The following is a 19,272-nucleotide window of genomic DNA, read 5'->3' on the forward strand; positions in this document are numbered from 1 at the left end:
CTAGAGAGGAGGGTTTCATAGAGGAGGTAGCATTTGAACTGTGGCCTTGAAGGGAAGGGGAGGAAGTGAGGAAACAAGTAGGAGGGAATGGGGATGGGGCCGAGGAGGGGAATTAATAAGAATCAAGGCAGAGGAGTAGGAAAATGTAAGAACTGGATGTGGAAACGTGAGTAGTTTCTACTTCGATGGGAGTTGAATGCGTATCAAAAAGAAAGGAGTGGAGAGTCAACACACAACTGGGGAGTCTGGGCTACATTCACATGTGGGGTGAACATATCATTCAGTACAGGATACATTTGAGAGTGAAAAGGGGCATAAAATAATTAAAATAATACATACAGGAAACATTTATTTATTGACCAACGCATTTTTATTATATTGATACATCTTTCAAATAGTTCTATTCAAAACTATTTTCAGATACTGCAGTAAGCACTGGGGGTAAAGCAGTTTGCAAAAGGACAAAGATCCTTGATGTTAGGGGTTTTATTTTGGTGGGGGGAAATAAATATAGAAGAGATAAATATTTTCAAAAACTGTTTCCAAAAATGAAATTGCTTATAAATATTAAACATTATCAGTCTATCCAGCAGGTGACGCTGTCCTTACTCTTCAAGAACTTTAGATCACATTGGGATTCAATATTAAGAGATTCACAAAACAAAGAATTAGGCAGCACTCCATAAGCAACACCATATTAAATTGTGTGGTTGGGACAGTAAGGAAGTGCTCAGTTTAGAGAAGAAATTAATCAAGTCAAAGACATTTTCAAAGACATTACCTGTGTAAATATAGACACATATACTTTGGGATGTTCAAATATATGTTTGTTTTTTTTTGTTGTTTGTTTTTTCAAGCACATTTTTTAAACCTTCTTTATACTGATTGTCTGAGCATTTATAAATAACAATCCCAACAATCACGTTTGCATATTCAAATCCTTGAGTCAGTTTCTTGAGCAGATATGCTGTTAATACAAATGACACTAGTATTTTGATGAGTAGCATATTATTTTTAAATTTTTTCATAGAGTTACCTGCAATGTTCTACAAAGTTGCATTTCAAAGTTGAATTTTTGATGATACTTTTAAAGAGAAGTTATGGTTTACAGAAAAATCATGCGTAGAACACAGGGTTCCAATGTCCCACCCTATTATTAACACCTTGCATTGGTGTGCTACTTTTGATTCAATTGACAGAAGGTATATTCTTATAATTGTATCATTAACTATAGTCCGTGGTTTAACTTAGGGTTCACTGTTTGTGATGTGCAGTTCCATGGATTCTTTAAAAATATTTTATTCTAATAACATACATGCAACCTAAAATTTCCCCTCTTAACCACATTCAAATATATAATTTGGTGCTATTAATTATGTTTACAATGTGCCACCATCACTACCATGCAAAACCTAAACCTTTCCATCATCCCAAATAGAAACTTTGTACATTTAAAGCATCAATTCCCTACCCCTGTCCCATCCCCTGGTGAGCTATATTCAAGATTCTGACTCTATAAGTTTGCTTACTCTTTTTCATTTCAGTAAGATAGCACAATATTTGTCCTTTTGTGTCTGGCCTATTTCACTCAACATGATGTCTTCAAGGCTTGTCCATGTTGTTGCATGTATATGAACTTTCTTCCTTTTATGGCCGAATAATATTCCATTATGTGTACATACCACATTCATCAGTGGATGGACAGTTGGGTTGCTTCCATGTTTTTGCAATTGTGAATAATGCCACTATGAATGTTGGTATGAAAATATCTATTTGAGTCCCCGCTTTCAATTCTTTGGAGTATATTCCTAGCAGTGGGACTGGCAGACCATATGGTAATTCTATACTTAACTTTCTGAGGGACCACCAAACTGTCTTCCACAGAGTCTGTACCATTGTACACTCCCATCCACATATTCTCCACTTGCAATTCTCCGGTTTTCTTTTAAATAGTAGCCATTCTAGTGGGAGTGAAATGGTACCTCCTTGTGGTTTTGATTTGCATTTTCCTAATGGCTGATGATGTTGAGCATCTTTTCATATGATTTTTTTGACCATTTGTATATCTTCTTTGGAGAGATGTCTATTCAAGTCTTTTACCTATTTTTAAATTGGTTTGTCTTTTTCCTGTTCAATTGAAAGATTTCTTTATATATTCTGGATATTAAACCCCTTTTGGGTATGTGGCTTCCAAATAATTTTCTCCCATTGTGCAGCTTGTCATTTTACTTTCATTATAAAGCCCTTTGATGGCATAAAAGTTTTTAATTTTGATGAAGCTGCATTTATCTCTTTGGGTGTTGGTCTAAGAAACCATGGCCTAACGAAAAGCTCAGAAGAGAAACTAAAACTCCATATTCTCTAAAATGCCCTTGGGAGATGTCACGGAAATAGCACAGCCCAATGGCACAGTGTTCTAGTTTGCTAGCTGCTGGAATGCAATATACCAGAAACGGAATGGCTTTTAACAAGGGGAATTTAATGAGTTGCTAGTTTACAGATCTAAGGCCGAGAAAATGTCCCAATTAAAACAAGTCTATAGAAATGTCCAATCAAAGGCATCCGGGGAAAGATACCTTGGTTCAAGAAGGCCGATGAAGTTCAGGGTTTCTCTCTCATCTGGAAAGGCACATGGCGAACGCAGTCAGGGCTCCTCTCTCGGCTGGACAGGCACGTGGCGAATACGGTATCATCTGCTAGCTTTGTCTCCTGGCTTCCTGTTTCATGAAGCTCCCCGGGAGGCGTTTTCCTTCTTCATCTCCAAAGGTCGCTGGCTGGTGGACTCTCTGCTTCGTGGTGCTGCAGCATTCTCTGCTCTCTCTGAATCTCTCATTCTCCAAAATGTTTCCTCTTTTATAGGACTTCAGAAACTAATCAAGACCCACTCAGATGGGTGGAGACATGTCATCCCCTAATCCAGTTTAACAACCGTTCTTAACTAAATCTCATCAACCAGGGAGATGATCCCATCACAGTCCCAAATACACAGCATTGAATAGAGACTATTCTACCTTTAAGAAATGGGATCCATATTAAAACATGGCTTTTCTTAGGGGGCATATACCCTTTCAAACCAGCACATTCCACCCTCTGGCCCCTAAAAAAGACATGTTTTTTCCATATACAAAATACATTAATTTCATAACAATATCAGATATCCTTAAACCTTTCAGTAGCAATACAAACAAAGTATCAAATTAGAGACAGTATAAAATCTCATCAAATCAGTTACAGGCGTGGTCAATCCTAAGGCAAAATTCTCTCCATTTGCTCTAGACCTTTGAAAACTCATAACAAGTTATTTGCTGCCAACATACAAAGAAGGAACATTCACAGGATACACAGACACATTTCCATAGGGAGGAAGGAACACAGGGGTCACTGGACCCACACAGTTTCAAAAACCCGCAGGGCAAAGTCCATTAGATTTCAAAGTCTGAGACTCATTTATCCTCAGGGCTTTAGAAAGTGGCAGTCCCACCCTTTCCAAATGCCTACGCCTGCCTCTCTCTGAATGCAACCTTGGGGGATATTGGGGAGACCACCTTTCTCTCGGCTCCACCCTCTCCAAGCATTGGGGCCACACCCGGGCTCTCTGCCATCTCCGGGGCACACACTCAACCCCTCCATGTGGTGGCAGCCAGGCTCCCCCCAAACCCCAAGGAATGTGCTTCACCTTCTCCAAGGTCTGAGGCGGCATGACTCTTCCACTGCAATGAGGTGGAAGGCCCATTCTCTGCCTTTGGGGCAAACTCACCCTCTCCACGGGCTTGGGTGGGTCCACTCTCCTGGCCCGAGGCTTCTTGACTTCAGACCTCAGCCTCCACGGTTTTGCCTCTGAAGTTATTTTTCCTCCAATGTGTCCCTTCTCTGAACCCCTCAGTCCAGACTGGCAGCGGCTTTGTTTATACAGGTCCCACAGCACTCTCGTTGGCTTTCTATTCAGTAGCCTCAGATCATGCCCATCAGACATAAGGAGTTTCCACAAATCTTTCCTGGATAACGCCATGTCCGATCCTGACTTTCTCTGAAATGGCTGGCTGGTTCCACATTTGGTGAAATCCACACTATACTCTGTAGTCTCCCTTTCTGTAGGCCCAGAATTTTCCGGGACCTCAATTTCTGGTTTCTTTTTACTCAAGAGTTCAGTTTTCAGCTTATCTCTTTCCTTTCGCATTTCACTATAAGCTGTGAGGAGAAACCAGGCTGCACTTTCAACACTTAATTTGGAGATCTCTTCTGCTAAATATCCAAGTTCATGGCTTTTACAATCTGTCTTCCAGTCAAAGCCATGAGTCAATTTTGCCAGATTATCTGCCATTTTAAAACAAGGCTCACTTTCCTTCCAGTCTACAATAACGCGTGCCTCATTTCTGTCTAGGACCTCATCAGAGGTATCTTTAGAGTCCACATTTCTCCCAACAGTCTCTCCAAAGCATTCTAGGCCTTCTCTATCAAGCTTCTCACAACTCCTCCAGAATCTTCCCCTTATCCAATTAAAAAGCCGTTCCAACATGTTTGGTATTTGCAAACTGCAGCAGCAGCACCCCACTCCTGGTACCAAAATCTGTTCTAGTTTGCTAGCTGCTGGAATGCAATATACCAGAAACGGAATGGCTTTTAACAAGGGGAATTTAATGAGTTGCTAGTTTACAGATCTAAGGCCGAGAAAATGTCCCAATTAAAACAAGTCTATAGAAATGTCCAATCAAAGGCATCCGGGGAAAGATACCTTGGTTCAAGAAGGCCGATGAAGTTCAGGGTTTCTCTCTCATCTGGAAAGGCACATGGCGAACGCAGTCAGGGCTCCTCTCTCGGCTGGACAGGCACGTGGCGAATACGGTATCATCTGCTAGCTTTGTCTCCTGGCTTCCTGTTTCATGAAGCTCCCCGGGAGGCGTTTTCCTTCTTCATCTCCAAAGGTCGCTGGCTGGTGGACTCTCTGCTTCGTGGTGCTGCAGCATTCTCTGCTCTCTCTGAATCTCTCATTCTCCAAAATGTTTCCTCTTTTATAGGACTTCAGAAACTAATCAAGACCCACTCAGATGGGTGGAGACATGTCATCCCCTAATCCAGTTTAACAACCGTTCTTAACTAAATCTCATCAACCAGGGAGATGATCCCATCACAGTCCCAAATACACAGCATTGAATAGAGACTATTCTACCTTTAAGAAATGGGATCCATATTAAAACATGGCTTTTCTTAGGGGGCATATACCCTTTCAAACGAAGGCCGATGAAGTTCAGGGTTTCTCTCTCATCTGGAAAGGCACATGGCGAACACAGTCAGGGCTTCTCTCTCATCTGGAAGGGCACATGGCGAATATGGCATCATCTGCTAGCTTACTCTCCTGGCTTCTGGTTTCATGAAGCTCCCCGGGAGGCGTTTTCCTTCTTCATCTCCAATGGACTCTCCACTTCGTGGTGCTGCAGCATTCTCTGCTCTCTCTGAGTCTCTCTGAATCTCCAAAATGTTTCCTCTTTTATAGGACTTCAGAAACTAATCAAGACCCACTCAGATGGGTGGAGACATGTCATCCCCTAATCCAGTTTAACAACCGTTCTTAACTAAATCTCATCAACCAGGGAGATGATCCCATCACAGTCCCAAATACACAGCATTGAATAGAGACTATTCTACCTTTAAGAAATGGGATCCATATTAAAACATGGCTTTTCTTAGGGGGCATATACCCTTTCAAACCAGCACACACAGTTTTGCTAAATTTTCTGTGGGTAACGATCTCTATCAATACAGGATGTAACATAACCCAGGTCTGAATAATAAATATCAACAAATGTAAACTGCCAAGAGCAGTTACCAGCCAATTTCCAAAGTCTCCATGATTTATTTGTAGACACAAATATTCCCTCTATGCAGGCTGAGGCTGAAGGCATCCTCGCCAGTCTGAGCAGACTGAGAGATAGATGTGGAGAACAACCATTTTAGGCAAAGAAGATTTAATTGAACAGTTTAAGTGTGTTTGGATGAAGCCTATTTATGTTAGGAATAAAAGCAAATACTTCAAAGTGCCAAAAAACAAACAAACAAAAAAAAACTGAGCAGAGTTTGGTTATCGGGAAGGGCTCTGAGCCTCCGCACTAAGGATTTGAACTGATTGTTGAGAGTAAGAGGAACATAACTCAGAAAGCTGGTGAAAAATATCCAGCGTGGACTCTGGAAGACTGGGAAATAATGCTGTTTCCAAGTCTCAATTATGTTTAGAAACAAATCAACTAAAACTTTTAGCATAATGTTACAGATTTCCATGTTTCTGTAACAACTTTACCCACTTTTAACCTTCACAGCAACCCCATACCATTGTGAGAATTAAATGAAATAATACATGTAAAGCACTGCGAACAGGGGCTGACATACAGTAAGGGCTTAATAAATGCAAGTGGTGGTTAGTTTTATGTTGGGGAGAATTAGAAATAGTTGTGAGAAATTTCAAAAGTAGATATAGTTTCCTAGAAATTTTTCAAACGACAGTTTAGACACCTGTTTGGGATTTTCCCATCCATTATTCATTTACTCAGTAAGCGTTTGTTGTATGCCAATTCATTATAACTGTTCTGATTATTTGAGGCTGGTTGTCTTGTAATCGATAGAATCTGTCATATCAATGTATTATCAGTGCAATTCTATTTCACATCTAAGCCTTTACCCAGTTTTGACTGAGCCACATAAACCACATGGTTACAAAATTTACGAATGAGATAGATTTAAAAACAGTTTTTAGATGAACTGAATTCATTCTGATGTTCAATTTCCAAGCCATAATTGACCTTCAGAAATGCCAGGAGAACAGAAGAAGCTGTAAAGACAGAGAAATGTGAACATTAACTGAATAGCAGGGTCCGTTATGATGTCATTAAATAAAGCATACACTACATAACAGGAAACCAAATAGACCATAAAACAGCTGATCTCTTTCCATATAGAAAAATCAAATGCATCTATCTTAAGAGTGAGGACTGATTTTGCCAATTAAGTTGTATAGTAGATATTTTCATAAATTGAATGAGAGCTCCAAGGAGTTGATAAAAATATATTTAAAGTATGTGGAAATATAAAATAATTTTAGCAAAAAGTTGCATTGACAAAGGAATAGTGAAAGAATTTTTAAAAATATTCCCAATCCTTTTGGAATATAGTATCTTAAATAAGATACATCTAAGTGAAAATAGATAAAATAGTCATTTGGTAATTTTTAAAAAACTTTAGGCTTTATTTCCCAGCAACTGAGAAAACAAATTATTCTAATGGCTGAACTACAAATACTTTCAGAAAATTAAAGGAGGATATAATCTAGTTTTAGCCAAAGGAAAATTAAAAGTAATTTTTGATGCTCAATCCTTGTTATTTTTAGCATGTAAGTTGGAATGAGCTCAAAGAATCAAGTGGCATTGCCTTAATAAGACATCTGTTCTTCTATTTATGAGTGAGATTTCTCAGTGCTTACATATAAAAGAAAAATTCAAGTAGAATTCATGCAGAAATTATGTCTCATTCTATCAATAAGTAATATTCATGCATGGATCTATAAATCAATTTTTAAAAGATCCATCTTTCTCCTGAAGAACTGCTTTCCCATTAAACTTTGACTTTTCAGGGTTAATAACTATTTTTCAAAAATTTTAATATATTTATAATTTTTTGGTTAATTATGTACTGCAATGTAATGACAACTAGATCCAGGAGAAGAATTTAAACTCTTAGAGGCTTATGATCATAGAATTAAAATATTTTTTCAATTTCAGTTTACTTACATTTTTTTGTGACAAAAAAATACGTGATCAATAAAAGACTTTCAAGATTAAACTAATTCACATAAGGATGGAATTATGTGGAGAAAGTAGAATGAAAACATAATTTCAAGGAGAAATAGGAATGATATAAAATTTCTGATTGTTAAAGAAGGTAGATTCATTCATACTTTAAAAAAGATGATGAAGGGCATCAAATCACTTAAGTATTTAAATTCCATTGGATACATTTAAAAAATAGTTATAGCAGTTTTACAAAAAAAAAAAGACAATATTTATCATAAACCAGAAATTATTTCCTTTGCAACTATATAAACTTAATAATAAAACTTTTTGGTGGTTCATGTATAAATGTGCAAGGGATGCATAGTTTTTCAAAATATACTTGGTAGATATGAGAGCAAAAACATTGAAACATCCCCTTCTGAGCTCAGATAGGTGCCTACTCTTGAATAGTCAGCTCAGCTGTGGGATATGATGACACACCCAGAAAAGCCAGCATAACCTCTCCCAGCATGTTGGAACTGTATTAAAGAAGGAGAATTGCTGTGAATAGGGAGCCACCCCAACTAGCATCTACTATAGATTGCCTTAGAAAAAGAAGAGGTGGTTGCAGAAGCCAGGCTGCTGTGTTCAAGCAGTGAATGGGAAGTGGGAAAGTGACTTTCAGGAACTTGGCTTGGTGGGACAGAGGGAGAGATGCTGGTAACCAGTGAGAGGGGTGGGAAGTTGAGGGAGGTGGTATCAGCTTTGACCAACAATGGAATGTTCTATATACACCCAAGTTTCTCCCTGTCCCCCATATACCTAGGAAATTGGTCTTAAAATTCACTTATTATGGTTTCTCAATGCACTGAGCTATAAAATAGAAGTTGGAATGTGATGTGTTAGAAAGAGCATGGACTTCAGACATAGAAGGCATGGATTTGGGCCCTGGACTCTGTCTCTTAATAGATGTATGTATGACTTTAGGGAAGTCACATAGTTTCTCCAAGCCTCAAGTTTCTAATATGTAAAATGGGGAGAATAACAATTATGGAATGATTAAATGACAGAATGTGTGTAAGTACTTTATAAACTGGAAAGGATCAAACATTAAGTATTACATAACATCCATACAAATATACAAATCAGAATTGGCACACACACTAAAAGGAGCATTATACACGTTCTTCAGAAGGTTCTATGCCCTTGCTACTTAAATAACATTTTTGTTTTTGAGAGCATGGAACTTTGACGGTGGAAAGGTCTGTAGAGATCATCTAATCAAACTCTTTAGTTTTATTACAAAGAATGACAATCAGAGAGAATTAGTAACTTATCCAAGGTCACACAGCTAGTAAGTGACAAGATCACTATGCAACCCAAGCTTTCCTAACTCATAACTGTTCTCACACCACTTCAGTATGCTACTTCTTATATTTCATTTATATTTTGGAGTGTTACAGATGTTATTTCTGCTATCATGTGATTTTTTTTCCAAACCATATCCACTGTGGTTAAATCTACTTCCTTGAAAGTAAAAGAGAAATCTCTACTGCATAATCTCAAATGGAAAGAGAGATTTCTGTTGGATTACAGAGTCCTTGCCCTCCAGTTATTGGGATAAAGAAATCACACTGGTATATGATGAAGGCAATGCTACTCACGGCCAACAGCAGCTTCGAAATATGTAGCCTTCCTGAAAGCCCAGGTCTGGATCTTGGCAGGGTCAACACGAGAGCTTAACCTTTTAAGACAGATAAATTGAGTTCTTGGAATGTCCCCATGCAGCAGACTCGTAGGGGTCTTTCAGATGAGCCCCTTGTTAAGTGAAGCTCGGTCTGCTTTGCATCAACTCTACACAGTTTTGAGATAATCTCAGACTGGATCTTCATGAAGCAAAAGCCAGCAATAGGAAATTCAGTCTATCAATTCTTTATTTGGCATGGGAGAAATTACTATAATGTTACTGCAACATTGTTTATCATAGTGAAGCTTGGAAACTGCCTACACACTCCAAAAGTTAAGGCATGTTTAAATAAATTAGGATCCATTCATAGGAAGGAATATTGTGCAGCCAATGAAAACTATCCTTTCTTCGTATCCAAGCATCTTGTATGACTAATTTCAAAAGTGAATTAACTTGGGGGTGCAAGGGTAGTTCAGTGGTAGGATTCTCACCTGCCATGTGGGAGACCTGGGTTCGAAACCCGTCCACACGCTTCCCAAACAAACAAACATGCAAAACAAACAAACAAAAATTCAACAAAATGGTGCTGCAATAACAGGATACTAACATGGAAAAACAATGAAATGTGACTCCGCCACATAGGATACAAAAAAAATAATAATTTTAAAAAATGGATTTACTTATTTTTTTGACAAATGTTGGCACAATATTGACACAACCTTGGTGAGTTATTGTCTGAGTCCCTTTACAATGTTTGCGTTTACTAGACATTGTATCATGACCCTATTAAGTGGCCCATCCTGTAGCTCCATAGTCATAGCTACCACAGAAACTTCTGAGTTCCAGTGGGATTCATGGGGGAGGAGAGGGAGCAATTTAAAAACAACTCTGGACGTGGGTTTTAAAAAAATGAAAACTTTTTATTTTGAAATAATTCTAGATTTACAAGAAGCTGCAAAGATACTACTAAAAATCACTGAATTTACAGTTTAAATGGGTGAATCGTGGGGTATGTGGAATACATCTCAACAAAGCTGGTACAAAGTGAATGCAGAGACTAAACGGCTCTTCATCCTGCTTTCACCAGTGGCTACACCGTTAGAAGCAGGGTTTCAATCCTTTGTAGCATAACGGAAGAAGTGAAAACTCTCGAAAAATTAAATGCGCTATATAAATGTAACTATATCCTTGTTAAAGACTAGAAAGTCTAATTCTGACATTGTAACAATTGCAAAATACTGGTGCAAATAAACTCAGACAGTCTACAATAAAAAAGAAAGAGGTTGTAGCGAAGATGTGGAGAAATTGAACCCTCATATAAGGCTGGTGGCAATGTAAAAGGATGCAGTTGCTTTGGAAAACAATTTCTCAAAACGTTAAGCTTACAGTTACCATATGATCCAGAAATTCAACTCCTAGGTTGACAGGCCTAAACATATGTCTATGCTAAAACTTGTGCGCAGATATTAATAGCGGCACTATTCACCATAGCCAAAAAAGTGGAAACAACCCAGCTGTATACCACCTGAAGAAAGGATAAACAAAATGTGGTATATCCATACAAGAACTATTATTTAGCCATAGAAAGGAGTGAAGGGCTGATACATGCTACAACATGGATAGACACTGAAAATATTATACAAAGTAGAAGACACCGGTAATAAAGACCACATAGTATATTACCCTATTTACATTAAATATCCAGCCTAAGGAAATCTATAGAGGCATAAAGTAGATTAATGATTGTCGTAGGGCTGAGGAGTTTGGGGAAAAATGGTGAGTGACTTCTAATAAATATGGGGTTTCTTTTTGGGGCAATGAACTATTCTAAGATTGTGGTGATGACTGCACAACTCTGCAAGTATACTAAAAATCCCTGAATTGTACACTTTAAATGGGTGACTCATATGGTATGTGAAATACATCTCAATAAAGCTGTTACACAGTCAACTCAAAGCCTAAAGGGTTCTTCTCTGATTAAACACAAGGTATAGGCATTGGGAAGTGGAGCAATTGCTCCTTCTCAATCTGGCTAAAAAGTTTTAGCCATCTGAGAGCCAGGATCTCAAATGAATGAGAAAAGGGCAAATGCGGAGCTACCAGCATATGGAGAAAATGCTCAATATAAAGCTTAGGTCAAAAGTACCATATGTGTTATTAATTTTTAAAGCACTATTGAATGATGAACAACAAAGCCGATGCAATTAACCAAGCTACATATAAACCCTTCTGTTACCTATTTCTATTATTTTACAGATAAAGGAGAATTTTACACTTCTCCCATAAAAATGATTTAAAATGTTTCACAAATGTTGGTGGAAAACCATGCTTTGCATGGCATTTAGTGATACCAATTCTGTGATTGCCTTAACCAATTTCTCCTAATCTGCTTATCAGAAGTGGATGCAATTTTGATATGTCCTTTGCCTTAGCCAGGGGAAGGAAAACATTCCTACCTAATAATCTATCAAAAATGTATGTTCAAGCCATGGTGGTCTAGTAAATATGAACTCATAAAGGGTTTCTTGATTCACTGTCTTCATTCATTCGTTTGCTGGAATAACCAACATTCTACCAGGCTATACAATGACTGGACAGCTTTTTCATAGGAGGATATCTTACAAAATATTGAAATGTAGCGTATTTCTACCTGATAAATGGCTGGACCTGTAAACTTTGAACCCTCATTGGCCTTTGTTGCTTGTGACCTTGTTTAAATGATTAATGTTCTTTTAACAACTGCAGGCTGCGAGAGGCAGCAAGCACTCCGTATAGATCCTTCATTCTGGGCAAAATGAAGTTGTTCAAACACAAAACTGCTAATCATACATGCCCTAGTACCCAGGGGTCATATTGCTTTTTATTTTTGTTATCTTACTAATGAGCAGTATGTATTTTTGAAATATAGATTTTTTAATTTAAAAAGTTGCAAGGACCCCTCACTTTTTCGTTTCTGGGGAAAAAAAATGAACAGTATGTTGACTAGAACTTATTCATCATCTCCAAACACAAAATAAATGGATAGTCAGGATTATTTTATCACACGTTTTCAATTATTATTGTTTTGTCAATGTTTGCTAGCATTTTGTACCATTTTTCTATTATCATCAAGGTTGGTTGATAAGTTACATCATCATTGAGTTATGTGAAGTCTCACCCACTGTGCCAGTTTGAATCTGTTGTGTACCTCAGAAAAGTCAAGTTCTCTAATCCTCTAATATTGCTGGGTGGGAGCTTTTTGATTGTGTCCATGGAGATGTGACCCACCCAAGTGTGGATGGCAAATTTTATTTGGATAGTTTCCATGGAGATGTGTCTCCACCCATTCAAGATGGGTTTGCTTACACCCCTTTAAGAGGAGCCCATTTTGGGAAAAGTTTTAGAGACCACACAGCCAGAGACCTTTGGAGATGCTGAAGGAAAATGCCCCTGGGGTAGCTTCATGAAATAAGAAGCCTAGAGAGAAAGCTAACAGACATGTTTGCCAAGTGCCTTTCCAGTTGAGAGAGAAACCCTGAACATTACTGGCCTTTCTTGAGTGAAGGTAACCTCTTGCTGGTGCCTTAATTTGGACATTTTCATAGCCTTGCTTTAATTTGGACATGCTCATGGCCTCAGAATTGTAACTTTGCAACTTAATGCATTCCCCTTTTTAAAAGCCGTTCCATTTCTGGTATATTGCATTCCAGCAGCTAGCAAACTAGAACCCACGTGCAGCTAGCAAACTAGAACCCACATGCACCCCCAAACTTATCCATTTACTATCAAAGGCCTGTATTTACTAGAATTCACCAGAATTACTGTCAGCAACTGGATTGGGTCTTTCTTAACTAATGTTGCTCTGATAATGGTGAAGACATAACAAGCTTTTTCTCAGTAGCTTTACACGCGCCTTGAAAACAAAGGCAAAAAAAGTTCTACTGGCCTACAGAATGTTTTATGAGCTCAACATTCCCCCAAAAGGTAAATAGGAAGTAAATAAAAACAGAAGACTTGAGCAGCTTGCTTGGTATTCATCATTTACTCTCAGTGGGCAAAAGAATATTTGCAGCTCTCAGAATGAATGATAAAACACATTTTCTTATAACTATGGCTAGGAAGATCCTGGTTTTTAGGGATTAGGTGAGTTGAGGGTGGAGAGGAAGCTATGGGGTTACCCCATTAGGGATAGAGAGAGCAACTGCACTTAAAGAGCTAATCTACTTTGAGATCAATAAATTATTACATCAGCACTACAGACAAGGCATTTCCTAGCTCACCCAGGGTCCACATAGCTCTAAGTAGGTTCTTCATTTAGCGATTTACATAAAACATTACTAAGAGGTAAGTTTTTTTTTTCTTAATGGTTCCAAGGTTAAAGTTGAAAATACCAACTTGAGGTTGTGCTAGATGTGGACATATTGAATGTCATTTCCATGTTTTCCAGTAAATCATTTCACTATCCATAATAATAGTCTTCACTGACTTTACAAATATTTGCTTTGCTGAACTTAAAGGAAGTCAGATTTTAATATCTACATCTACATTCTCATATTCTTTTTATAGATTTTTTTAACAAGTTATCAGTAGAATCTTCTTTCACTCAAACATAAGTGAAAGTTTTATCTGTCTTGAGATATCACTAAAATAATTTATTGCTGGGAAAACAAAACCTTTTGTCTCAAAATATATTTCTTCCCGACAGCTGTGGTATTTCAGGGAAAGCACCAAAGCTATGACGGTCTGAACTGCAATCAACCGTGCTTAGGAAATTTTACAGACTTTTAATAAGATATCCTCAAATAATTTATGGGGAGGGGTTTTGAAGTAAAGAGACATTGTTTGGCAATATGTTCTTCCTCTAATCTCAGGAAATTTAAATAAAAGTGTGCTCATTTCCTCTGAACTGGGCAGTTCTCCTAAAGAAAAAAGATTAAGAAAAACACCTGTCACAACATCCCCCAAACATTCTTTGCTCACTGCAAACAAAATTGTGCTGCAACAAATAAAACAAATGCTTCAGCGCAGTCAAAGCCTTCTCTAGCAGGCTTCCTGGCCTGTGACAGGTTAGGAATCTCCACAAAGAAATCCATGAGGCCAGGGTTGTTTGAAAATCATCAGAGAAGTACTCACGGGGGATCACTGAGTATTCTGCTCCCCTGGACCGGAGGTTCCAAGCTTCCCTTTACCATAACACCTTCGTCCCAGTTGTTTTCTTGATGATATTCTTAATTCTTCCCATTAAAGCTTTTGCATTCATTTTCTTTGATTTCCCACTTTTTTCCTGTGGTTGTTGTTCGATTGTTTTGGTTTATAATATTGTTTTCCTACTTAAAATAGGACTTTAAATTCTCTTTACATGGATTTATAATGTTTTTATTTTATCCTCTTTAGAATGTTCTGACATTCATTCCATCCAGTTTCTGTATGGGGTAGGAGATGGACTAGGTAAATGCCTCACGTGCTTTCACATGTACACAAATCACTTGCTCAAAAGACAAATTCTGAATTGGTAAGTCTGGTGCAGGGCTGGAAATTCTGCACCTCTAACTAGCTCTGAGGTGATGCCAATGATACTGGTCCTTGAAACACACTTTGAGTAGCAAGGACAAGATGACTTCAAAGTTCCTTCAAACTTTAAATATCATATCTTGGGCTTCCAATGGGATTCTTATACAGTCAATGGAGAGTCTGGAATTGACCCAAAATCCTGATCAGAAAAGTTCCAAAAGTTTGGAAACCACATATATTGTCATTCTTCAGGAAATGCAACCCAGGGAAGAAAAAGAAATCTAACAATTGATTAGCAGGAAGTGTGAGGTTGAACATATCCTTGTCTTGTGTCAAAAGAAAATTTATTTTATTCATTTTCATGCTATCTCCTCCCTGTCCCCTCCTTTATTCCAATTACTTTGACCCCTCCCCTCCTACAGTTGGACAGCTCCTGAGCTTACACAAACTTTTCTTTCATTCATCAACCATCATTCAGAAACTCATGACTGTACTTTTAAAAGAAGAAAAAAAGATAATGAGTTATGCCTCTGATAAGATGTTCACCAACTCTCTCAAACATAGATGTGTTTTCAAGGAAGAATGGGAGGAAATGTGAATTCATCAGACGTTTCCAAAATAGCCTAATGCTTTAACCACTAACCCAGGAGACTTCTTTCTCTCATATCAACTCATTCCTATACCATTCATACGTTATCAGTGACTAGGGTCGTATGATTCTTAAACCTTCAGCCAAAGATAAGAACAGAAATTTCCCCAAGTTTAAAACATAATTGGCCAGCTAGAATCTATAGTTGTGGACTGGTTTTCATGGATTTTCCTTCTTTTCTCCTATTCTAATTTAGAAAAGTGGAAAACTGATACTTCAAATTTCTGATATCTCCTTGCTTCCTTTTTTTTTCCGTATTTTTCGAGAGTAGAGATCAAGGGTAATTTCCTCAATTTTCTACATCACTTTGGAGATGAATATCCAGTTTGATAAAGAAAGACTTCAAGAATGGCCATGTTACAGAAGATAAATATAAGTATAAGGAATTTTTAAATATATCAAGAAATTGTTGTTGTATAAAATGCCCAAATCCATTTGCATGCTCTAAGCCTTAGGACAGATCATTTGAACTATCCAGGAACCCAAACAATTAACTTCTGGCATAAATTCAAAGGTCTCCAGCAGCAACAACAAAACAAACAAAAAGATGGAGAATGGGGCAGGGGGCAAGGGAAGGAAGAGCAGGCTAGACTCAAAATGTTGTCTGTAGCCAGGTCTCCCTTGGAGGAACATTTAGAGCTACGAGAGAGGAAAGGGTGTCAGTTTAGCCAGCACAATCAACCCAAGTGGCCAACACTGTCTCAGACAGCTCACCCTCCATCTTATTGCTGCCTAACAAACTGTCTCCAAACTTAGTGGCTTAAAATAATAGCTCATTTTATGATATCTCACAACTTTATAGGTCAGGATTTTGAGCGGGGTTAGGCTGTTGTATGTGGTGCCAACAGAAGTCACCTGAGGGCATTCAGCTGGCGGATGGGCTCACCTGTAGGGTCCAAGATAGCTGCACTCATGGGTATGGTACTGTGTTAGTCAGGGTTCTTTAGAGAAACAGAACCAACAGGAGAGATCTGTCAATATGGGATTTATAAAGGTGTCTCATGCAAGCATAGGAATGGAAGAGTCCAAAATCCATAGGACAGGTTGTGAGGCTGGCGGCTCTGATGAAAGGTCTGGATGAACTCCACAGGAGAGGCTTGCTGGTTGAAGAAGCAGTGACAGAGTCTCTCTTCTTCCTTAAAAGACTTTGGTTAACTGCATTATCTCATTGTGAGAGGTGCGCATTGTTGATGGAAGATATAATCAGCCACAGATGCAATCAACTGACTGATGATTTTATCACCCCGCTAAGAAATATCCTTTCAGCAATAGCCAGGCCAGCACTTGCCTGACCAGTCAACTGGGCATCATCATTTGGCCAAGTTGACACCAGAGCCTGACCATTACAGGTACGTTGACAGGGATGGCCCTGAGAATAGGCTCAGCTGGGTCTGCAGATCTAAATGCCTTCCTAACGTTTCTCCAGCACGGCAGCCTGAGGGGCTAGACTTCTTAGAAGAGTGGGTGTTCCAGTGAACAAGTCTTTTATAACCCAGCTTCAGAGGTCACATAGCATCACTTCCCTCCATGCCATTGGTCAAAGCCTGCCCATATTCACAGAGAGGGGCCATAAACCACAACTCTAAAAGGGAGAACTAAGTGTCAAAGAATTTGTAGCCACCTCTAAAATCTATGAAATACTTCTAGAAATGGAAGAGCTCATTAATTAGCCACTGGCTACCATCGTGAATGCAAGCTCAAACAAATAAACCTTTTTCTTAGTGTATGTAAAAAAGGACATATTCGAGATTAAAATTGCATATCCTTTTTTACATTCAGCTGTACAAAGTCAATCCTCTAAAATTCTGTTGCTTAGTTTGGCAATAATTTAATTACTCTTTTTAGATTACTAGTTACTGGTATTTTATTCTATTGTCAACTACCTTGTAAAGTATATAACTATCGGTATCCACTGTGAACTGCGTGACAAATTGCAGCCCTTGCTAAGAAGATACACTGTTAGTTTATTGCACAATATCTTTCATGTTAGGGTTTTATTCAGTCCCCCTAAAAAAATAGATAAGCAATGGTTTACAAAGTACTTTCATATCTATGAATTAAATATTACATGGGGTCACAAATGATCATTTGTAACAGTAGTTAGGGTTGGTTTAGAAAAACAGTATCCACGTCAGATACTATATTACTTCTCTTAATGACAATTTCCAAAATCTTGCCCACAACTTTTCAAGCGGTCTATTAAATTTCTAATATCATTAACTAGTAAAATAAACTATAGGGAATATTTTTTTTTGAAAGGGAGTGGTGTCAAATGAAGTTCTCACTCTTTTAATAGTTCGCTGTGCACACTGCTCTCCTTGGCTCTGCAGGTAGCGGGCTTTTGTGTGCAGGTGACACAAATGAAGCAGGCGAACATCTGGGTGGAGGGCCCGGGACATGCTGGCTCCTCTGTGAAGATGGCACCCCCAAACCATGCTAAGGGTACAGTTTAAGCCTCCGTTCCTCATAGATGACATATTCTGGATAAGCTCTCTCTAGCTTTTTATATATATATGTCAACTAAATATAAATACGTTTGGGAGTAACTGATAATGAATTTGGAGTTTCTTTGGGGATGGTGGAAATGTTCTGAAATTAGATAGTGGTGATGGCTACACAACTTTGGGAATATATTAAAACTCACTGAATTGTACCCTTTGTAAGGGTGGAATTTTATAGCATGTGAATTGCATTTTGATAAAAATATAAATATAGTATGAATAGCACATGACCCTTATAAAAAATTAGGAAAAGATATTTCATTAAAACTATTAATCTAAGTTCTATAAATAATCTGTTATTAAAAAATACCTAAGCTATTATATCCAATATGCCATCTCTGACCATGTGTGTTGACAGTGCCAGCAAAGTAAGATATTAAATTCTGCAGTCAGAGAAAATGAGTAGTGAGCTGATCTTCACCGCTTGTCCCCACTTACTACCACCACACCAGCCACACTCCCTAAACCGCTCATTAAAATGTCATGGAAAGAATGTGACCCAAACTCTTCAGCTCTGCTCTAGAAACTCTCAGCACCACCCAACCAATATGCAACACACACACTTCATTTTATTAACGATACCAAGTAGTGTTTACTTGGAGATTCATTTGAAGCCACAGTGCGCACACACACAGACACAAAGCCCACTGAACTGAAAATTGCTGCTCAGGGTTGTTATGGTTTGTCTGTTTGTTTAATATAGATAGCCTTTTATTTTTTTCCATTCCACCATTTAAATAGTTGCATACATTATTAAAGCTCATAGTACCTTAAAAATAGAGTTTTTTATTTGACTCTTCACTACCAAAGGACCACAAAAATGCCTGCCAATGTTAGTACTTAGAGGATGTGACACTTACCAAAATACCGAGAGAATACCCAAAAATGGCTATTATGTTCCAGCTATAAATAGGTAAACTATTGAATTAAAGCTATAACTCAATAGCCATCAATAGCCCCCACCATAGTTTTCCACAACAAAGTTAGTACCCAGGTTTTTAACCCTGGAGAGCAATACATGCTGAGTTTTGCCTGTGAAAACAGCAGGAATTGCACTCAAAGTCATACAGCCGAGCAGCAAACAGCAGCAGCGAGAACCTTGCGCTGAGATGGACGGATATAAAACCCTCAAGTAGGGAAATCTGGGGACTTGCTGTTGTTGGCAGTGCCCTCCCTCTCTCCTGGGGT

At 38.3% G+C, this 19,272-nt stretch overlaps 1 protein-coding gene across 1 annotated transcript in view; it reads right to left on the reverse strand.

The window, feature by feature from the left end:
- Positions 1-5,719: 5,719 nt before the first annotated feature.
- LOC143644835 (uncharacterized) overlaps positions 5,720-19,272 on the reverse strand; it is a 41,730-nt gene continuing 28,177 nt past the window's right edge. Inside the window, exons 2-3 of the mRNA XM_077114334.1 lie at positions 9,422-9,501; positions 5,720-6,820 (exon numbers count right to left, since the gene is read on the reverse strand). Coding sequence (XP_076970449.1) covers positions 6,729-6,820; positions 9,422-9,501 — 172 coding nt within the window. The 3' untranslated portion in view covers positions 5,720-6,728. The remainder of the gene's footprint in view (positions 6,821-9,421; positions 9,502-19,272) is intronic.

The sequence above is a fragment of the Tamandua tetradactyla genome, chromosome 8, assembly GCF_023851605.1.
Source record: "Tamandua tetradactyla isolate mTamTet1 chromosome 8, mTamTet1.pri, whole genome shotgun sequence".
Taxonomy (NCBI): domain Eukaryota; kingdom Metazoa; phylum Chordata; class Mammalia; order Pilosa; family Myrmecophagidae; genus Tamandua; species Tamandua tetradactyla.